Here is a 19,082-nt window from a genome sequence, read left to right as displayed (position 1 = left end):
GATTATGTCACGTGGGAAGAATGAGTGATGTGCTTAATAAGGCAGAGTCAAACCGAGTATTCTCAGGCACTCTGTTTAGGTGGTTATTTGCTATGTAAATACAGAGTCTAAAACATGATGGCAAAGTATCCTGTCCTCAGTAATACAGACTAAAGATTGGTAAACTATGGCCCATGATTCAAATCCAGCCCTCTGCCTGGTTTTATTCAGCCATGATCAAGGAATTGTTTCTGTAGGTGAATATTTGCAATCAATTTGATGAAAGGAAACACTAATATTGAACCACAAATCAGCCAATGTTATTTTGTGTGTGTGTGGTACTGGGGGTGGAATCCAGGGGCATTCTACCTCTGAGCTACACCCCCAACCCTGTTTTTTATTCCTTATTTTTGAAACAGGGTCTCACTGAGTTGCAGAGGGCATTACTAAGTAGCTGAGGCTGGCTGTGAACCACAATCCTCCTGTCGCAGCCTCCCAAATGCTAGGACTACAAACGTGCACCACCATGCCAGACAGCCAATGTTATTTTAAAAAATCAATTTTTTCATTAATAGGCCTGAATTATATACTATTATATTCCATTACCATTATTGTTATGCTTATATTTTGTATGTTGGCAGTAAAGATTTTTCTTGTTATAGAAGTACATACATAATATCCTTAATTTTGCATCATGATTTTCAAGGCCTAAAATATTTACAGCCTGCCCCTTTATAGAAGTTAGCCGGTCCCTGGTCTAGAATGAAGCCACCTTCCCAGACTCATCTCTACTATGTATTCCTTACATGTGGAACACTGGTCATATGTGAATGTCTGTAGTTGGCCATATGCACGTCTAGCTCTCCATGCCCAGCATCCGCTCTGCCTGGAATGTGCCACCTCCCTGCCTGCCTGTTTTGTCTACTCTAATCAGACTGACCTTCAGGGGCCAGCTGAGATGGTACCCTCCTTTGAAGTCTTCACTGATTGATTCTTCAAGTTAGAATTGATAAGATGTCTGCTCAAAAGGCAGGGGAAATCTTAGTTAGGAGTTCACATCTGTGCTGCCTTCCCTCTTAGTCTCCAAGTGTTCCTGGACAGAAGGTTATACATGTACAGTAGAAGATCTGACAAAGCTGTTTAATAGGCAAATGATTGGTGGAAATGAAGGAACAAATAATGCAGCGCTAGCCTGACTCCTATGGAGAGGATGATCTAAACTCTAATTGTCTGGCTGCTTAAACATTTTCATTGCTGTGTTTATACATCATAGTGAGGTTCGAAGTAATATAAAGATATAGGCGCGCATCACCCAATGTACTTTCCTCCACATCCCACCCACTCCTTGTCTCCCCTCCCCACATATGTTAGTGAGACCGGCAGTGATACTTTCATATGTGGATATAACGTTATGTGAACGATTTCCTGCCTCAATCTTTCTTTCTCCCCTCCCCACCCCCCCAGTCTCCTCCCACTATTCTACTGGTCTCTATCTTCATTTGACAAGTCCCCTTTGTTCCCTATTTTCTCCCAGCTTCCACATCTGAGAGAAAACATAGGACCATTGAATTGGCTGATCTCTTGACTGACCCTGGACACTTAGCATAATAATCTCTAGTTTCTTTCTTTTTTTTTTTTTTGGTGGTACTGGGGGTGGAACCCAGAGGCTTTCTATCTCCATAGCTGTGCTATGCTCCCAGACCTATTTTATATTTTATTTGGAAACAGGGTCTCACTAAGTTGCTTGAGAGCCTCACTCAGTAGCTGAGGCTGGCTTCGAACCTGCACGATCCTCCTGTCTCAGCCTCCCAAGCGCGGGGATTACAAGCGTGCGCCACCACGCCCGGCTTAATAATCTCCAGTTTCATCTATTTTCCTGAAAATAATATAATTTTGTTTTTCCTTATGGTTAAGTAAAATTCCATTGTGTGTATATAGCACATTTTCTTTACATATTTGTCTATTGATAGACACCTAGGTTGGTTCTATAATTTGGCTATTGTGAATTGTGCTGTTGGAAACATGGATTTGCTGGTTTCACTATAATAGTCTGACTTTGATTTTTCTGCCAATGCCTTCGGCATTTGCCTGTCCTCGGGAAGGAGTGTCATTTGCACAGCAAGGCTATGGTGAATCAGAAGGAGGGAGAATTACGTATTGACCCAGGTACCACAGTAGCAAGTATGATTTAGAAATAATACTGTGACTCCATCCTTAGAGGCCTTGACAATACTATCTTCTCACGTCCCCCGGCGGTGGGGCACAGGGCTGATGGGCAGCAGTACTACTGCTGACATTCCTATTCCTTATCCTCCACTGACATCTCTCCTAGTTGCATTGTATCCAAGGCTCCTCAAGTTCCTTCTCCTTGTACCCCCTAAACAGAACCTCAGCATCTAGACTGCATATTTATTTATTTTTATTTATTTATTTATTTATTTTTGGTGGTACTGGGGTTCCTGGAAGCCCTTCTACCTCAGGGCTACACTCCCAGACCTATTTTTACATTTTCATTTTGGAAACAGGGTCTCTTACGCCAGCGCGGCTGGCTTCGAACCTGCGCGATCCTCCTGTCTCCGCCTCCCAAGCGCGGGGATTACAAGCGTGCGCCACCACGCCTGGCTTAGACTGCATATTTAATCCAGTGGCTCATTAAATCTGAAAGCGGGAAGCCAGTCATGAGAAGGCTCTGAGAAGGATGGTAATAATCTTGTTTGCTCGCCTGGAGACAGACTACAACATTGGTCGACCTGCCTTCGGTGCCCAGAAAGAGGGATGAAAGGACACGGCTCAGCCACTGCCTGCTGGGAACCTCAGCTAAATGGACTTGCTCACACAGCCCGGCAAAGTCATGCAACATACTCCAAATCCTCAGGGCTCCGGGCCTTTGGGGGAGATACTAGCATAATGTCAGAATGACAAAGATATTCAGCTGCAAAGTCATTACAGTCCAAGGAAGAATTTGTACACAGTCAATCCACACTTGGACTAGTAGCAGCTCCTAGGAAATTAAAAATCCAGACTGGTAAAAATCAGATAATAGCACTTTACTAAGCATAGAAACAGCTCTGAATTTATTTTTGGAGCAAATTTAAGCTTGTTAACGATCATTCTTTCCTAATTGCTTTCATTAACATCCTAATTTTATGTTTCTTGTTTTATGCATGCAATGTTTGTGTGTATACAAAGTAATGAGAGCCAGGCCTCCCCATTTACTTCCTACTTACACATACAGATTATGAAATAGTGACTCCAAAATGGTTGCCAGACTAAAAAAAAGTCCACAGAAAATCTTGTCTGAGTATTTTATGATTCTTTCCCCAGAAATTTGGAATTTGTGCGAACAGAAGAGTAAAAGGACCTCTATTAGCCAAGTGGCACTCAACCCACCAGGGATTTATTAAGTGCTTCTGTGGGAAAGGTATTATACTAAATACTGTACATTCATTCATTCATTCATTCAATTAAAATCTATGTAACATCTACTAAGTAGCATGCAGTAACTAGGCACTGAGGGTGCAGTGGTAAACAGGACAGGTGAGAAAGCTATGCACTTAATGGAATATTAAGTCTTTCAACAACTTTACAAGGTAGATATTATTGGTCATATTTTATCATCAAGGACACAAAATTAGAAAAGAGAGGTTTAGTAACTTGTCCAGTCATAGTTAGTATGTGGTATACAACATGTGAACCCAAAGCCCCCCAAAATGCATGACCTCTTAGAGGAGCTGGAATTGCAAGTTAAATATTGCACCCTTAAATGGACTTCTACATCCTTATTGCTAGAGGTTCAGGACTTCTAGGAAATAATATATACTTCTTAATCCTTTCTCTTGCCAATGGAACTAAACTCCATGCTCTGACACCATACAAGCACAGCTTCTCCAAGAAGTGGTCCATGACCCAGACTTCCCTGTTTGTCTACATCCCTCAACACCTCGGACATATTTCTATTATTGTACTTATTAGCATTGCTATGATTTTCTTAACACGTGTTTCTCTCACGAGACCAAGAGCTCCCTTAGGACAGGTACCATGTATAATTCATGTACCTTCCAGGTCCTCTCCCACTGCCTCATACAAGAAGCAATACATGTTTACTGGATGAATGAATTAAAAACTTTCCTTGGAGTCTATTCTGTTCCTTTCTCTCAACAGCAACAACAACAGTGTCCTGTGCTTATTGAGGCAGGCAAGTGCTGTGCAGATGCAGTATCTGCCTCCATCTTCATCATGACTCTATGAAGTTGCTACTGTGTAATTGTCCTCATTTAACTGATGGGGAAAATCAAGGCTTTCTCAAGGTCACACAGACTTTAAGAAGTACGATTCAAACCCAGTTTTAATGGTCACCATCCTTCACGGGACACCAGAATACCTTCCAGGATGCAGACAACCATCCCTTCCATGAATCTTCCAACAGAATGAATCAGCCCCTGCAGTGCTCCTACAGAACCCTTTACCAGGGCCTGCAGGAACTTTAGACTCCTGCATTCATGTTATCTCCCTCACGAGATAGCAATCTCCTCCAAGCAGGGATCAGCTGCTCTTCACCAGGAACCCTTGTGGTGTTATAGTACCGGCCTCTGCTATTTTTAAGATGCCACACTGAAACTTGGAATAAAAAAAATTAAGCACCCTGGATTACCATTATGGAATTAAAATTAAATAAGTCCGCCCTAATTCCCTGCTTTTATAACATAAATCTCTTCCACAATGGACTAAAAATCCTGAAGAGGAGAAAGGATTTATTAAAGAGATGGGAGGAGGGCAGGAAGGATAATTGTGAGCAAAATCCACCATTGGTTAGGGATGGACTTGCAAGAGCCCAGCTTAGGCTATGATTGGGTCAGAGTTACTGGGTCTTTGTGATTTTAATGTGCAACCAGTACTGAGATCCTCCAGGAAAAAGCATCAGGTAAGTGCAAAAAGCAGAAAGGCACAAAAGGGTAGATTCTGGAAGGCTTTGGCTGCAGGCCAAAGCACCTGGGTTTTGCCCTGCGGGAAAGGGGATCCACAGAGTTCAGGACAAGGAGTGATAAGATTACTTACCCTTCCCCACTGCAGAAGCAAGGTTGGTGTAAAAGGATGGCATAGGCTTAAGAGAGTGAGTTTAGGAAAGACAGCACAAAGGTAGAGGTTGGCAGCAGCTCTCCCAAGGACTGTGTTGAACCAGGAGTCTGCTTAAGCTGCACAAGCAAGACACAACTACAGTTTAGAAGGAGGACAATCAGATTTCTGGGCCAGTTTGGCCACTAACTGACTGTATGAACTTAACCCCCTTGCCTCCATTACTCTATTATTTATACTTAAAGATGTTTATCCAGGCATGATTGCATATGTCTGTAATCATAGTACTTGAGAGGCTGAGAGAGAATGATCCCAGGTATGAGGTCAGCCTTGACAACTTAGCGAGACCCTGCTTCAAAATAATTAATAAAATACGGAGAGAGATGTAGCTCAGAAGTAGAATGTCCCTGGGTTCAATCCTCAGTAACACAAACACACACACAGAAAAGAGAGCTATGTGTACCTTAAAGGGTCATTAAGAAGTCTAAAAGAAGATGTTAAGGCCTTTGGCACAGAAGAAGCACTCAGCAAATGAGGTTGAAACTCAATTATGTCTCTGTTCTCTACTGTTCTGCTCTGCATTTTTCCATTGTCCACATTTCTTGGAATGCTGAGGATTAATAGTGAACAATCCTTACAGGCCAGGAGGTTTGCGTAAATGCACTCGAGGATGTGTCACACGTGGGCTAAGTTATTGGAGACACTGCAGGAAATGGACAGTGACCACAAGAGAACACAGTGGAGGAGGCCGTGTCCTGGGAGGCACTTATGGGTTTTGTGGCCAGAGGCCTGGGCACAATTTTCCCACCAAGACAAGTTATACCAAGCTTGGTCCTGCAAAAGCCTCTTCATTCATCTGAAAAATTACACATTGAAGACTATGCTAGAATAAAGGTGGGTAACGAGTAGTGCCATTCTATAATTCACACAGGGACACTGCACAGAGCCAGCAGGAGGGGTAGCTGGGGCATGGAGACAGTGGTGGGACCCATTCGCCCTTCAGATGGGAAAGGCAAGTGCAGAGACCAGAGGCCATTCTTCACTCCCTGCTCTTCTTCCTCCCCTGCAACATCATGCTTGCTGGGCTCCGACCTCATATCTCTCTCACCTTCTCCATCCTCTACCTACCCCAGCATCTATGGGTTCAATTATCACAACAGGCTGATGGCCAGATCTTTCTCTTCTATTCTGACCTTTCTTCTGAACATCATACTATACCTCCATTCAGTTAGTTTGAATTTTGATTTTACCTTTTGTTAAGGTATAAAATGCCTAGAATAGTCTATAAACCTTCATTGTTGGAATATATAGACTCATGTAACTACCACTCAGGTCAAGATACCAAACATTTCCAACATCTTGTTGAAATATATATATATTTCAGCCAACTGCATTGCCTCTCAGCTATGTGTACCTTAAAGGGTCATTAAGAAGTCTAAAAGAAGATGCAGAAAGTACACCAATACCCTATCTACTATCACAATCAATTATTTTTTTGTGATACTGGAGATTAAACCCAGGGAAGATCTATAGTGAGCTACATCCTCAACCTCCTTTTTTTTTTCTTTCTTTCTTTCCTTTTTTTTTTTTTTTTTTTTTTTTTGGCAGTACTAGGGATTGAACCCAGGGGCATTGTACCTCTGAGCCACATCCCTGGCTCTATTTTTTATTCTTTATCTTGAAACAGGTTCTCAATGAGTTGCAGAGGGACTCACTAAGTAGCTGAGGCTGGCTGCGAACTGGGATCCTCCTGTCTCAGCCTCCTGAATGCTGAGATTACAAGCCTGCACCACCACACTCGGCTCCCAGCCTTTTTTATTTTGAGATAGGGTCTAAGTTATCCAAGTTGGCCTTAACTTGCTAATCCTGCCTCAACCTCCCAAATTCAGGGATTATAGGCTTGTGTCACTAAACTCAGCTTCTGATTACTTTTTTCACCTGGTTTTTTTTTTTTTTTTTTTTTTTTTTGGTGGTACTGGAGGTGAACCCAGAGGCTTTCTACCTCCGGGCTATACTCCCAGACCCATTTTATATTTTATTTAGAAACAGGGTCTCACTAAGTTGCTGAGAGCCTCACTACATAGCTGAGGCTGACTTTGAACCTGCGCGATCCTCCTGTCTCAGCCTCCCAAGCGCGGGGATTATAAGCATGCGCCACCACGCCCGGCCTTTTCACCTGTTTCTGAAATCATATAAATGGGATCATTAAAGAAGTACACTTACAGTTTTTTTTTCGCTCATCATGTCTGTAAGATCTATCCATATTATTGGTGTCACAATAACTTGTACTTTTTCATTGCTATGTAATAGTGGTTCTCAATTGGAAATAAATTTGTCCTTCAACAGGGGGCCTTGGCAACATCCAAAGGCATGTTTATTGCCACAGCCAGGGCAGGGAGGTGTAGGAAATACTTCTGATATGGAGCTGGTAGAGGCCAGGGATGAGGCCAAACATTCCAGCAGGGATTATCCAGCCTAAGATGTCATGACAGCCAGGTGTGGTGGTGCACGCATGTGATCCCAGGACTTGGGAGGCTGAGACAGGAGGATCACCTGTTCACGGCCAGCCTCAGCAACTTGTGAGGCCCTTCACAACTTAGTGAGACCCTATTTCAAATAAGAATAAAATAGGGCTGGAGTGTGGCTCAGAGGTAGAATGCCCCTGGGTTCACTCCCCAGTAAAACACACACACACACACACACACACACACACACACACACACACCTGCTATTTCCTACCTACTCTGTTACAAATGACCACCCCACAGCCACCGTGAAGGCTCATCCTTCTCTCAGGATGGTTTCAATTGCCTCCATATTGGCCTCATTTTCTCTAAGATGTCCATGTCAACCAGCCAGTGAGAACTATTGTTCCCCTGCTAGGATTCCTTTAGTCACTCATGGTTGTCTGTAGAAGCAAATCCAAACTCTTTAGCCAGGGATGCAAAGCCAAATATTACCTGGCCTGGGCCTACCTTTCAGAGCATAAAAAGAAAGGGAACAGAGCTGGGGATGTAGCTCGGTGCTTGTTTAGGCATGTGCAAGACCTTGTGTTCCACTCCAGTCCCAGAAAAAAAAAAGGAATAGTAAAAATAGGAATAAAAAGGAGATTTTGAACTAAACAAAATCCTTTAAATGACTAAAAAGCAAAATTAACCTCAACAAGACCAATGAAAAATAGAGAAGGCAAAAATATCATTACCAAAATTGGCCCAAGAAGAAATAAAAATCCCCAATAAGTGAATCATTAAAGACATGAACTTGGTCTTTGAAAAATTCAAGAAAAAGACACCAGATCCAGAAGGTTTTATAGGAGAATCTTATCAGATATTTAAGGTACAGTACTTGTTATACAAATTGCTTCAAACAACTAAAAAGGAGGGGAATCTATTCATCTAATTTCATATTGATCCCAATATTGCACAATATTTTATAGAACAGTATAAAAAAGGAAAAATTAAGCTGGGTGTGGTAGTGTACCCTTGTCATCCCAGCATTTGGGTGGCCATATAAGGATCATGGTTCTCAGCCAGCCTCAGCTACTTAGTGAGGCCCTTTGCAACTCAGTGAGACCCTGTTTCAAAATAAAGAATAAGCCGGACATGGTGGCGCATGCTTATAATCCCAGCATTCGGGAGGCTGAGACCAGAGGATCGCCGTTCATGGATAGCCTCAGCTACTTAGTGAGCCCTTCTGCAACTTAGTGAGACCCTGTTTCAAAATAAAGAATAAAAAATAGAATAGGGGGTGTAGCTCAGAGGTTGGATGCTCCTGGGTTCCATCCCCAGCCGTAAAAAACAAAAAAAGTTATGTGTTCAGAGACCTCAGTGTCACCAAAAAAAAAAAAAAAAAAAAAAAAAAATGATGGGTATAAGCCGGGCATGGTGGCGAATGCTTATAATCTCAGCATTTGGGAGACTGGGACTGAAGGATCGCTGTTCGTGGACAGCCTCAGCTACTTAGGCCCTCTGCAACTTAGTGAGGCCCTGTTTCAAAATAAAGAATAAAAAATAGGGCAGGGGGTGTAGCTCAGAGGTCAAATGCCCCTGGGTTCCATCCCCAGACCCACAAAAAAATAATAATAAGGAAAGAAAGAAATAATTTTTAAAAATAGGGCTGGGTGTGTAGTTTGGAGGTAGAATGCCCCTGGGTTCCATCCCCAGTACTGCAAAAAAAAAAATTATATATATATATATATACACACACACACATACCAATTTTACTTAAATATGCAAACACCTTAAATAAAAAATAGCAAACCAAATTCAAATTCAGCATAATAAGTGTTACCTCAGGAATGTAAAGATAATTCAATATCAGGAAGAAATATGTTGACATATTTAAAAGAAAAAACACTGTGATCATCTCAGTTGATGCAGAAAAAGCAGTCAATGAAATTTTAAAAAGTATGCATATATAATGTATACATATATACATTTTTAGAAACCCCAAGCAAACTAAAACACAGGGAAGTTTCTTGACCTGATCTCATAAAAAAGGAGCAAACTTGATACTTAACAATAAAGCTTTAGAAGCAACCCCATCTCTCAAGACACAGATATCTGTTATCATACTATTCAAAACTACCTTGGATAGTCTAATCAATCTAGCAATACAACAAAACAAGATCTATAAAGGTTGGAAAGGAAGACAATAAATTGCTACTTGCTAAAAACATATATTATCTCCACAGATAGTCCAAGAGCTTGTACAGACAAAACTAGAGTATGTGGTAAGTTCCTAAATATAAAATTAACTTATAAAAATTAATGCACATTTTCATTATATTCTGGACATGGTGGCACAAGCCTATAATCCTAGTACTTGGAAGGCTGAGATAGGAGGATCTCATGTTGGAAGCCAGCCTCAACAATTTGGGGAGGTCCTCTACAACTTAGTGAGACCCTATTTCAAAATAAAAAATAAAATAGGACTGAGGGTGTAGCTCAGAAGCAGAATGCCCCTGAGTTCAATCCACAGTACCACATGGACAGAAAGATTAATGCACATGATCAGTAATAAATTAGAAAATGTAATAAAGTATTCACAATAGGAACAGCCTCCCGAATGCTGGGATTAAAGCATGTGCCACCACGCCCGGCTTAGGAACAATAATTCAAAGACTCCTTACAAAAAAGAAAATAAGAAAGTATAGCATTACCTCAAACCAACAGAACAGAACAAAAAGCCCAGAAATAATATCTAAGAATATGTGACCCCTATGTGATAGAGACGACATCATAAATTATTGGGGAAAGGCAAACTTTTAAAAATTTGGTCTCTCTTTCTATACATAAAGACAAAACCTAGTTAAATTAATAAATATTTACCTACAAAACTTAAAAATGATGATTATATGTGTGATTTTATGTTGAAAATTACAAACATAAGCAAAGAACATGAAAGACTCAAATAAAATGCAAGCTTATCACATTTGCATATGGACAACTTATAACTTAAAGACAGCAAATCTTCCCAAGTAGTTTCCCACAAAAAGCCTGAAGTCCAACTGCATCAATACCTGGAGTTTTTGTTAAAAACAGATTCTTTTTATATTTTTTATTCTCTTTTTCTGCATTGGGGATTAAACCCAGGGGTGTTCTACCTCTGAGCTATATCCCCAACCCTATTTTATGTTTTCATTTTGAAACGAGGTCTCACTAATTTACCATGCACTGGCTTTGAACCTGCAATCCTCTTATCTCAGCCTCCAAAGTACTGGGATTAGGGGCGCTGCACTGGCTCCCAAAAATAGATTCTTAGGCTCCACGTTGAACTCCACTTTAAGAGTTAGCATGTGTGAGGATACAGCACAGGAATCTGAATCTTAGAAAGCTCTTCAGTTGATTCATCTGCATACTAGATTTTGAGAGCCTTGCCTTGTGGAGGTAGGTCATACCTGGGCTGCCCACTAGAATCAACTGAGAGAGCTTTAAAACATTCAGAGCCCAGGCCCTACCTCAGACTCCATACATCCGTTTCTCTGGGTGAGGCACCTATGTGTCAGCATTTTTAATGCTGTGATCTCCAGTGATTCCAGTGTTCAGCAAGGCTGAAGCCCACTGCTCTAAGCAAAGACACATCTAGAGTCAGTCCTGGAATGCTGGATGCCCTTCCCAGTTTGAGTATTTCCTCTGGTGTAACCTACTAGGATTTGGACTTGATCCTAGTTGAAGAAGACATGACTTCCTTACAGAAGATTAAAATTTACTCCTCTGGTATTCCTAGTACCTTGGCTGGTACCTAGCAGGGGCTTGGCAGTCATTGTCTGAAATAAATTCAACTAAATAAAGCTGAAGGAAATGAGTCAGTATGCAGGTGAGCAAAAATGTTCTCTAGGCTCTAAAAGTCCCACTGAATCAATAAATCTATAAGCACAGAGGCACAATGTTAAGATGTGAGAGGTTCAGAAAAGGATAAAATGAAGCCTTTCTCTTCAAGTATTCATGATCTGAGGGGAAAGGCCGAACAGACAAAAGTATCTGACAACTAAGCAGACAGTGATGAGAGTTCAGATAATAAAAGGGAATAGAAAAAAAATTCTGATGGCAGCACCTGGGAAGGCGTCACTGAAGGCTCAGTGTCCGAGACTGGCCTTTAGATATTACGAGGTCTTGCAGGAGGCAGTTAGGGAAATGGGCACGTATGCATGCACAAGCCACATCAAATGGGCCTTTCTCTAACCTTCATGCAAGGCCGCAGGGCAGACATTAAGGGCTCTTTTTCTTTCTGACTTCCTTGTTATTGCTCTCATTTTTTCAAGTATTTTGTCTCTGGGTTATTAATTCTGCTTCCCAATGCCTCCGCTGATTTCTTCTAGGAAAATCTTTCATTAGCATTTCTATAGGGAGCACCTGCTACCCCATCTATCCCTATTAACTATGGCCAGGGTGATGGGGTTGACTGGGAGGGGAATTTTAATTCCCTCCTTAAGACTCATCTATTTTCTAATTGAGAATGTCAGGGCTAAAGTCACAATGGCTTCCCAGCGAAATCCATCCTTAACTTGAGAGATGGTAATAAAGACATGCCTCTCAGTTTTATAATATAATTTATGTAAAACGAACATGTTAAAGTTAATAAAACCTCATGATTGTGAATATTCTAGATACCTTAGATACCATTTGAATGCAAAAATCCCAGTTTCAAATGAATGAGTTATGAATCAGATGAACTGCTAAATAAAGGTTTCTCAAAACCATAGCGTCAAAGGATATCTAATATTATTTACTGACTGTAGATTAGCATATATATGATTCTGATTGTCAAATACATATTTCATATTACATACCAATATGTTACATTGATGGATTATGAGTTCTTTCTTTATTCAAGCAAACTCCTCACACTGATGCCATGTGACAGATGTCACTTGTAAAGCCCATGAGAGGAACCAGTCACCACGGTGTAAACGCACCATGATTTATGTAGAATGGCAGAATAGGTTTTGTAAATCAAATTATCATTGAAATGGACCCTTATTTGGTTTCTATGGTGATGGAAGGCCCACTTACAGTGGACATGGGACACACTGAAATTCAAGAGATATCCAGAATAATAGCAAGGAAAGAATGTGAGACGTAGGGACCGAATATCAATGTTCCAGATAAGCCTATAATTTTCTAGAAAAGTACTTAATTTACTGAACATCTTATTTCTTCACCTAAAATGCATTTCCTTATTATTGGGTAATTTTTCTTCTGGAAGAAAAACAATGTTAAATTTCACATCAAATTTGAAATGCACTCAAATTGTTGATGAAAGAAATTAATGTCTCTTAGCTACGCTCACTCTCTTAATGCTTCGATATTCTTCTAATAATATAGCAAAATGGCAGTAATGGTCCAAAGTCAAACATGTAACTAAGATTCATGGAAGACCTGAATAATAATAATAATAATAATAATAATAATAATATTACTATTATTATTTGGGAACTGAACCCAGAGACATTCTACATCATCTGAGCTACATCCCCAGCCCTTTTTTGTTGTTATTTTGTTTTGAAACCTGCAATCCTCTTGTCTCAGCCTCCCAAGTACTGGGATTACAGGTCTGTACTACCACACCTGGCTAGAAGATCTGAATTTAAAAAAATTTTTTTTGAGGTGTCCAAAGATTTTTTTTAAACAAGCTGATAAAATTTTGATATCTGCTAAAAACTGTTATTTTTAGACCAGCTACAAGAATATATGTAGCCTTCCCCTCCCCAACGGAATCATTTCCAGAACATGTATAATTCAAACTGTGAAGCATGACACAGTTATTGCAGCATTAAGGTTTAGTTTCAGAGGGAGAGGCTATATGGAACAAAGGTACAAAGCAAAATCTGGAGTGAGTTGCATCTGATAGGTGTGGTCACGCCCTGACTGTCTAGCCAATCATCCACAAATAAGCAAGTCCTGCTAACTTGGGAACATAAACTGAGTAGGATCGCCCAAGGAGGTTTGAGAACCTGGGCTTTCTTGACTGCAGTCTACGACACAGAGGTGAGAAGAGGTAGCTGCTGCCTGTTGATGATAAGGTAATAGAAGAAGCCAGGGATCTGTGATGCTGGGCGAGCCTTAGGGTTCATGGCAGTCACAGAAAACTACATCTTTGTCTTATTCATGCCCTTTACTTGTTCGTTTCCTTTCTTTTCATTTGATCCTGTCCTTGGTAATAGCATAAAGATTGGGAAAATTCTACCTTCTAATAGCTATCCAAGGAAAAGACTATGTGCCCTTGATTAACCCAGACCTTTTAAAGCAATGCACTCCTAGGAGACCAGTGAGGTTATAATAGCAATAGACAAAGAGAGAAACAGGGAGTGGGAAGCCGGGTGTGGTGGCGCATGCTTATAATCCCAGCATAGCATTGGGGAGGCTGAGACCAGAGGAGACGGACAGCCTCAGCTACTAAGTGAGGCCCTCTGCAACTTAGTGAGACCCTGTTTCAAAATAAAGAATAATGCCGGGTGTGGTGGCGCATGCTTGTAATCCCCGCACTTGGGAGGCAGAGACAGGAGGACCGCGCTGGTTCGAAGCCAGCCTTGCTGGCTTAAGAGACCCTGTTTCCAAATAAAAATATAAAATAGGTCTGGGAGTATATTCCAGAGGTAGAAGGTCTGCCAGGAACCCGAGTACCACTAAAAACTAAAAATAAATAAATAAATAAGAATAAGCCAGGCATGGCATGGTGGCACATGCTTATAATCCCTGTGCCTGGGAGGCTGAGACAGAAGGATCGTACAAGTTCGAAGTCAGCCTCAGCTAATTAGTGAGACTCTCAGCAACTTAGTGAGACCCTATTTCCAAATAAAATATAAAATAGGTCTGGAAGTGTAGCTCAGAGGTAGGAAGCCTCTGGGTTCCATTCCCAGCACCACCACCAAAAAAAAAAAAAAAAAAGAATAGGGCTAGGATTTAGCTCAGAAGTTGAATGCCCCTGGGCTCCATCCCCAGACCCGCAAAAAAAAAAAAAAAAAAAAAAAAAAAAAAAAGTGGGAGGCAGAATTCAGGAAGACAGGAAACGCTGGAGCAATGAGAAGGGAGTCAGGTTTTTACTGAACAAGAGAAAATGTCTGAAATACTTACTATTCTTTCCTTAGCACTTGAGGACTGTTTGTCCTGCTCACTGGAGATAGGATCTTGGCAGAGGACACTAGCTCTGCAGTCCCCCTCCCCCACCTCCTGTAGAAAGAGAGTAACTGACTGGCTATGGCATTGATGAAGGACCCCATACGCCACATCTTGAACACCTCTAGTTCAATCACTCCTCATACACATCTGCTTCCTCAGAGACCCCAAGCCCACTGTTACACATCGAATTAACTGTGATTAGTTAGCTAATTGATGTTGGTTGAAAACATGGGCAGGACAGAAAGCTTAAACATTCAGAATTATATCTTGGATAGATGAAGGGCAAGAAAGCAGACTGGAAGGATCCAGGCTGCAACAGAGAGAGCAAAAGGGATGATGTTTTCATGCTTGAAGGCATTCATTTTTAAGGAATGTGAAAGTGCTACATTGGTTGTGAGAGAGCTAAAAATACATCCAGAGAACACAAATGGCACAGTTTCAGAAAGGAGGTGCCTTAATTGGGGAGAAAGCTGGAGACATCTGGAAATCAGAATGATGAAGCATTACATAGAAGCTCTAAATAAAAACAAAATGAATTACCACTATCTACCAGGCCTGAATGATCTCAATCCTTTCCAATGTCTAGCACAGTACTTGAAATATATAGGCATTAAAATTATATTAAATATTTAGCTTTAAATCAACAAATGCATGGACAATCCTGAGAGACAGCTATTACCAATTACATCTTACAGATATGAACCTGAGGCCCAGAAAGGTTAAGAAACTTTATCAATGAAACAACCTTAAATGTCCATCAACTGATGAGTAGATTATGAAATTATAGGCTATCCACATAAGGGAATCAAATGGATGGATCTGGAGAACATTATGATAAGTGAGATTAGCCACAGAAAGTGAAAGGTCACAGGTTTTCTCTAATAGCAGAAGCCAGGGAGTAACAGATACAAGAGGGACTTGAGATAATGGAGGAGCCCCTGTTGGAGCTATGGAGGGGGCCTAGGGGAGAATGGAGTGGAGGGAGAATTAATGAAATCTTTCCGTGAGGCTATGTACATATATAAAATTACCAATGTCCACCTCAATCTCATGTGTTGGCAAGGGGAAGGAATGGGGAGGGAGATGGGGGAAGCTCACCAAGTCCTGTGTGCATGTGTGTCCCTATTACTCTGAACTACATTATGATGTGAGACGACACTGCACCAATAAAAGTACAAACAAAGAAAGAAACTTCACCAATGTGTCATAGCTTCTAAAAAGCAGGAGGAAACGACTTCAAAGTCCTGGTGGCAGAGGAGGAGGGTGTGTGGTGCTTGAGTGTGTCCCAGGGGCCCAGAGGGAAACAGAACCAAGTGAAGTGGGCTAGGGACGGGGAGAGGTCACTTGGAAAGAATTCTTCTAGAAGGATGAGCACCCTGTGGAGGACCAGGCAGGTGGGCAGGGAGCAGGGACAGGGGCAGCAGCCTGGTTAATGCAGCAGGTGAGGGGGCTGCACAGGAGGGAAGCACAGCCCAGAGGTGAAGAGATGCACAGGTCTCTGTTGGGCAGGCAGGGATCTGAGGTGGGCAGAATGGGGGAAAGATGGCTAAGGTGGCAAAGAGAAAGAGCCAGGAAGGCTGGGGTGGGTACTAACAGCTTTTGGCCAGGCCAAGCCAGAGGAGTCTGGGATGGGAGGGTGCCTGGCCTGAGGCCTGCGGGGAAGGGTGTGGTCTGGAGCAGGAGAGGAGGCAGAATGTGAGGGCTGCAGTGGGGAAAGTGGGTGCCCCTGGGCAGTCCTCTGGAGGGCAAGGGTGAGCCCGTGTCTCACCTGTAGGAGCTGTTCACTGCACTTGTCACCTCCTCCCGGATTTGCCTGTTGACAGCGTCTGCCATTGCACGCCCCTTGCTACCCTCTGGGCCGGCTGCCTGGGCTGCGGGCAGCAGGGTCTGCTCATACCCCTCGGAGCGTCGCAGCATCCAGGGGGGCCCAGCCCTTCGGCGTGTGTCGCGCTTGTCTGCACCTGAGGCCTTTCCAGCTGCCGGGCCACCCTCTTCAGCAGGGATCTGGACAGAGCCCATCAAAGTCTGCTCCTGCCGTTCATCGCGATGCACCATCCAGGGAGGCCCTGTCTTCCTGCGCGTGTCGCGTTCGTCAGCACCAGACGCCTTTCCAGCCGCCGGGGTACCCTCTTCGGCCGGTTTCTGGACTGCGGTCCCTAAAGTCTGATCGTGCCCTTCGTCGCGATGCACCATCCAGGGGGGCCCGGCCTTCCTGCGCACGTCACTTTCGCTGGCACCTGATGCCTTTCCAGCCGCCGGGGTACCCTCTTCGGCCGGTTTCTGGACAGCAGTCCCTAAAGTCTGATCGTGCCCTTCGTCGCGATGCACCATCCAGGGGGGCCCGGCCTTCCTGCGCACGTCACTTTCGTCGGCACCAGACGCCTTTCCAGCGGCCGGGACAGCCTCTTCGGCCGGTTTCTGGGCAGCGGGCGCTGAAATCTGCTCGGGTCCTGGGTCGCGATGCGCCGTCCAGGGCGGCCCGGCCTTCCTGCGCTCGTCGACGCCCGACGCCTTTCCCGCCGCGGGGACCCCGGCCGCGCCCGGGGCCGGCGGCAGCGGGGTCTGCTCGTGGCCCTCGGCGCGTCGCAGCATCCAGGGGGGCCCGGCCCTTCGGCGCGCGTCCCGCTCCTCTGCGCCCGACGCCTTCCCGGCCGCCGGGCCGCCTTCCTCGGCCGCGATCTGGTCCACAGGCAGCGCCGTCGGGTCCTGCCCTTCGGGGCGCCGCGCCGTCCAGGCGGGCCCGGCCTTCCTGCGCGCGTCGCGCTCGTCGGCGCCCGACGCCTTTCCCGCCGCGGGGACGCCGCCCCCTGCCGGGGCGTCCTGCTCCGGGGCCTCGGCGGCCGCGGGCGCGGGCGGGCGCTCCTGGCTTTTGGGCCGGCGCCGGGGCGCGCCCCCGGCAGGCGCGGCGGGCTGCGCGGCCGCGGGGATCTGCACGGGCTTGGGGATCCAGGGGTGGTCCCCGCGGCGGGGCAGGGGCCAGGCGCGGAAGTCCTTCTGGTACTGGGTCTCGCGCTCGAAGGGCGCGTCCGACGGCTGGTACTCGCTGCGCGGCCGGCAGGGGGGCTCGGGCCGCTGCACTTTCCACGCGCGGTAGTCCTGCCGCATCACCGAGTCCGCGGGGCCTGCGCCGGAAGTGGAGCCGGAACCCGCGCCCCGGCCCGACCCGCCCCGGGCCGCCTCGCGCTCGCCGCTCGGCCCGGGAGCCGGCCCCGTTGCCCGGGCAACTGCATCCAGCCCGCCCAGGGCCGGCTGCGTCTCTATGGCGACCGCGCGCGCCGGGAGGGCGGCGGGCGCGGGCTGCGCCTGCGGCTGAGGCGGTGGCGCCTGCGGCGGGGCGCCCGGGTGCTCGGTGGCCTCCGAGTACTTGGTGAAAACCAGCGGCACGGCGATGTCCGCCTTGTCCAACTGGTTCCAGAAGCGGGCGATGCAGCAGGCCCGCGTGATGCACGGCCACGCCATCATGCTATAGGCAAAGCCGGCCCGCTCTTTTTTTGTGGTTCTAAAGCAATCCTCTAATCTTCCTTCCACCCCGGCTCCGACCCACCAAAGTGATTTCCACCGCCTTCTCCCCGATCAGCCTGCTATCTCGCCCTTGTCTCCCAGAGAGCACCCGGGAAGAGCTATCTGAGATGAAGTCTGTAGAGTGCCCCGATTACCGGCTGCAGACGCCTTCCGATGCACAGCTGCTGGGGGCACGGAAAGGCGAGAGGCTCGGCGGCCCGGGGTCCCCGGCTAGGGCGTCTGGGACGCGCCCCTCCCTGCGGCTGCGGCGGCGCGCAGACCCGGGCCGGAGAGCTGATGCGAAACGAGGTGGCTGCAGGCTTAAGCCATGGCGCATAGGAAGGGCTGGGCGACGAGGCTGCAGGGTCCACCAAGAGAGCTCAGTTCTCCTTTCCCTCCGGCGTCCAGTCGCAGCCAGCCACCTAGTAGGGCTCGGAGGTAGTCACCTCCCGCGGAGGCCAGGCACTGCTGCCTCCGCCGCTGCCTCAGATGATGCTGCAGCCGCGGCCGCCGCCGCCTCTGCTGCAGAGAGGCGGCCCCACCCTTTTCTGCCGCTCAGCAAGGGAGGGGGGGAGGGATCCAGGAACGATGCTGAGAGAAAGAGGGCTGCAGGGGGAAAAAAAAAAAAAAAAATTACCTGCTGTCGTCAGCGCGTGCTGCTGGGAGCTTGCCCTCTCTCTTTCTCTCTTTCCCCTCCTCCCTCGGCTCTGGCAGCTCCTCTCTCCTCTGCTCCCTGGCAACAGCAGATCTTTGGCCTTGGAAGGTTCAAGTCCCAAGCTCCTGGTCACTTGCTGTCCTTGGGCTTGTCACTTCACCTCCAGGAACCTTAGGCTCCTCTTTTGTAAAACAGGGATAGTCACTGGAGGAGAGAGATATTACATTAAAAATGTGGAGGAAACCCCTAGTGAA

General features: G+C 45.5%; 1 protein-coding gene across 2 annotated transcripts in view; it reads right to left on the bottom strand.

Moving 5' to 3' along the window:
- Positions 1-18,131, bottom strand: part of MAP6 (microtubule associated protein 6) — a gene marked incomplete at both ends in the record, with an annotated part of 72,319 nt that extends 54,188 nt beyond the window's left edge. The window contains 2 exons of one of the 2 annotated variants that reach the window (XM_080698476.1): positions 16,441-16,559; positions 17,361-18,131. In XM_080698476.1, coding sequence (XP_080554602.1) covers positions 16,441-16,559; positions 17,361-18,131 — 890 coding nt within the window. Of the gene's footprint in view, positions 1-16,440; positions 16,820-17,212 lie in introns of both variants that reach the window. The other variant, XM_080698477.1, reaches the window with a different exon arrangement.
- Positions 18,132-19,082: the final 951 nt, after the last annotated feature.

This window comes from Muscardinus avellanarius (assembly GCF_963383645.1).
Source record: "Muscardinus avellanarius genome assembly, chromosome: 1".
NCBI classification, from domain to species: domain Eukaryota; kingdom Metazoa; phylum Chordata; class Mammalia; order Rodentia; family Gliridae; genus Muscardinus; species Muscardinus avellanarius.
Note: the sequence above shows the minus strand (reverse complement) of the source record. Positions and strands in the feature narration are given on the sequence as shown.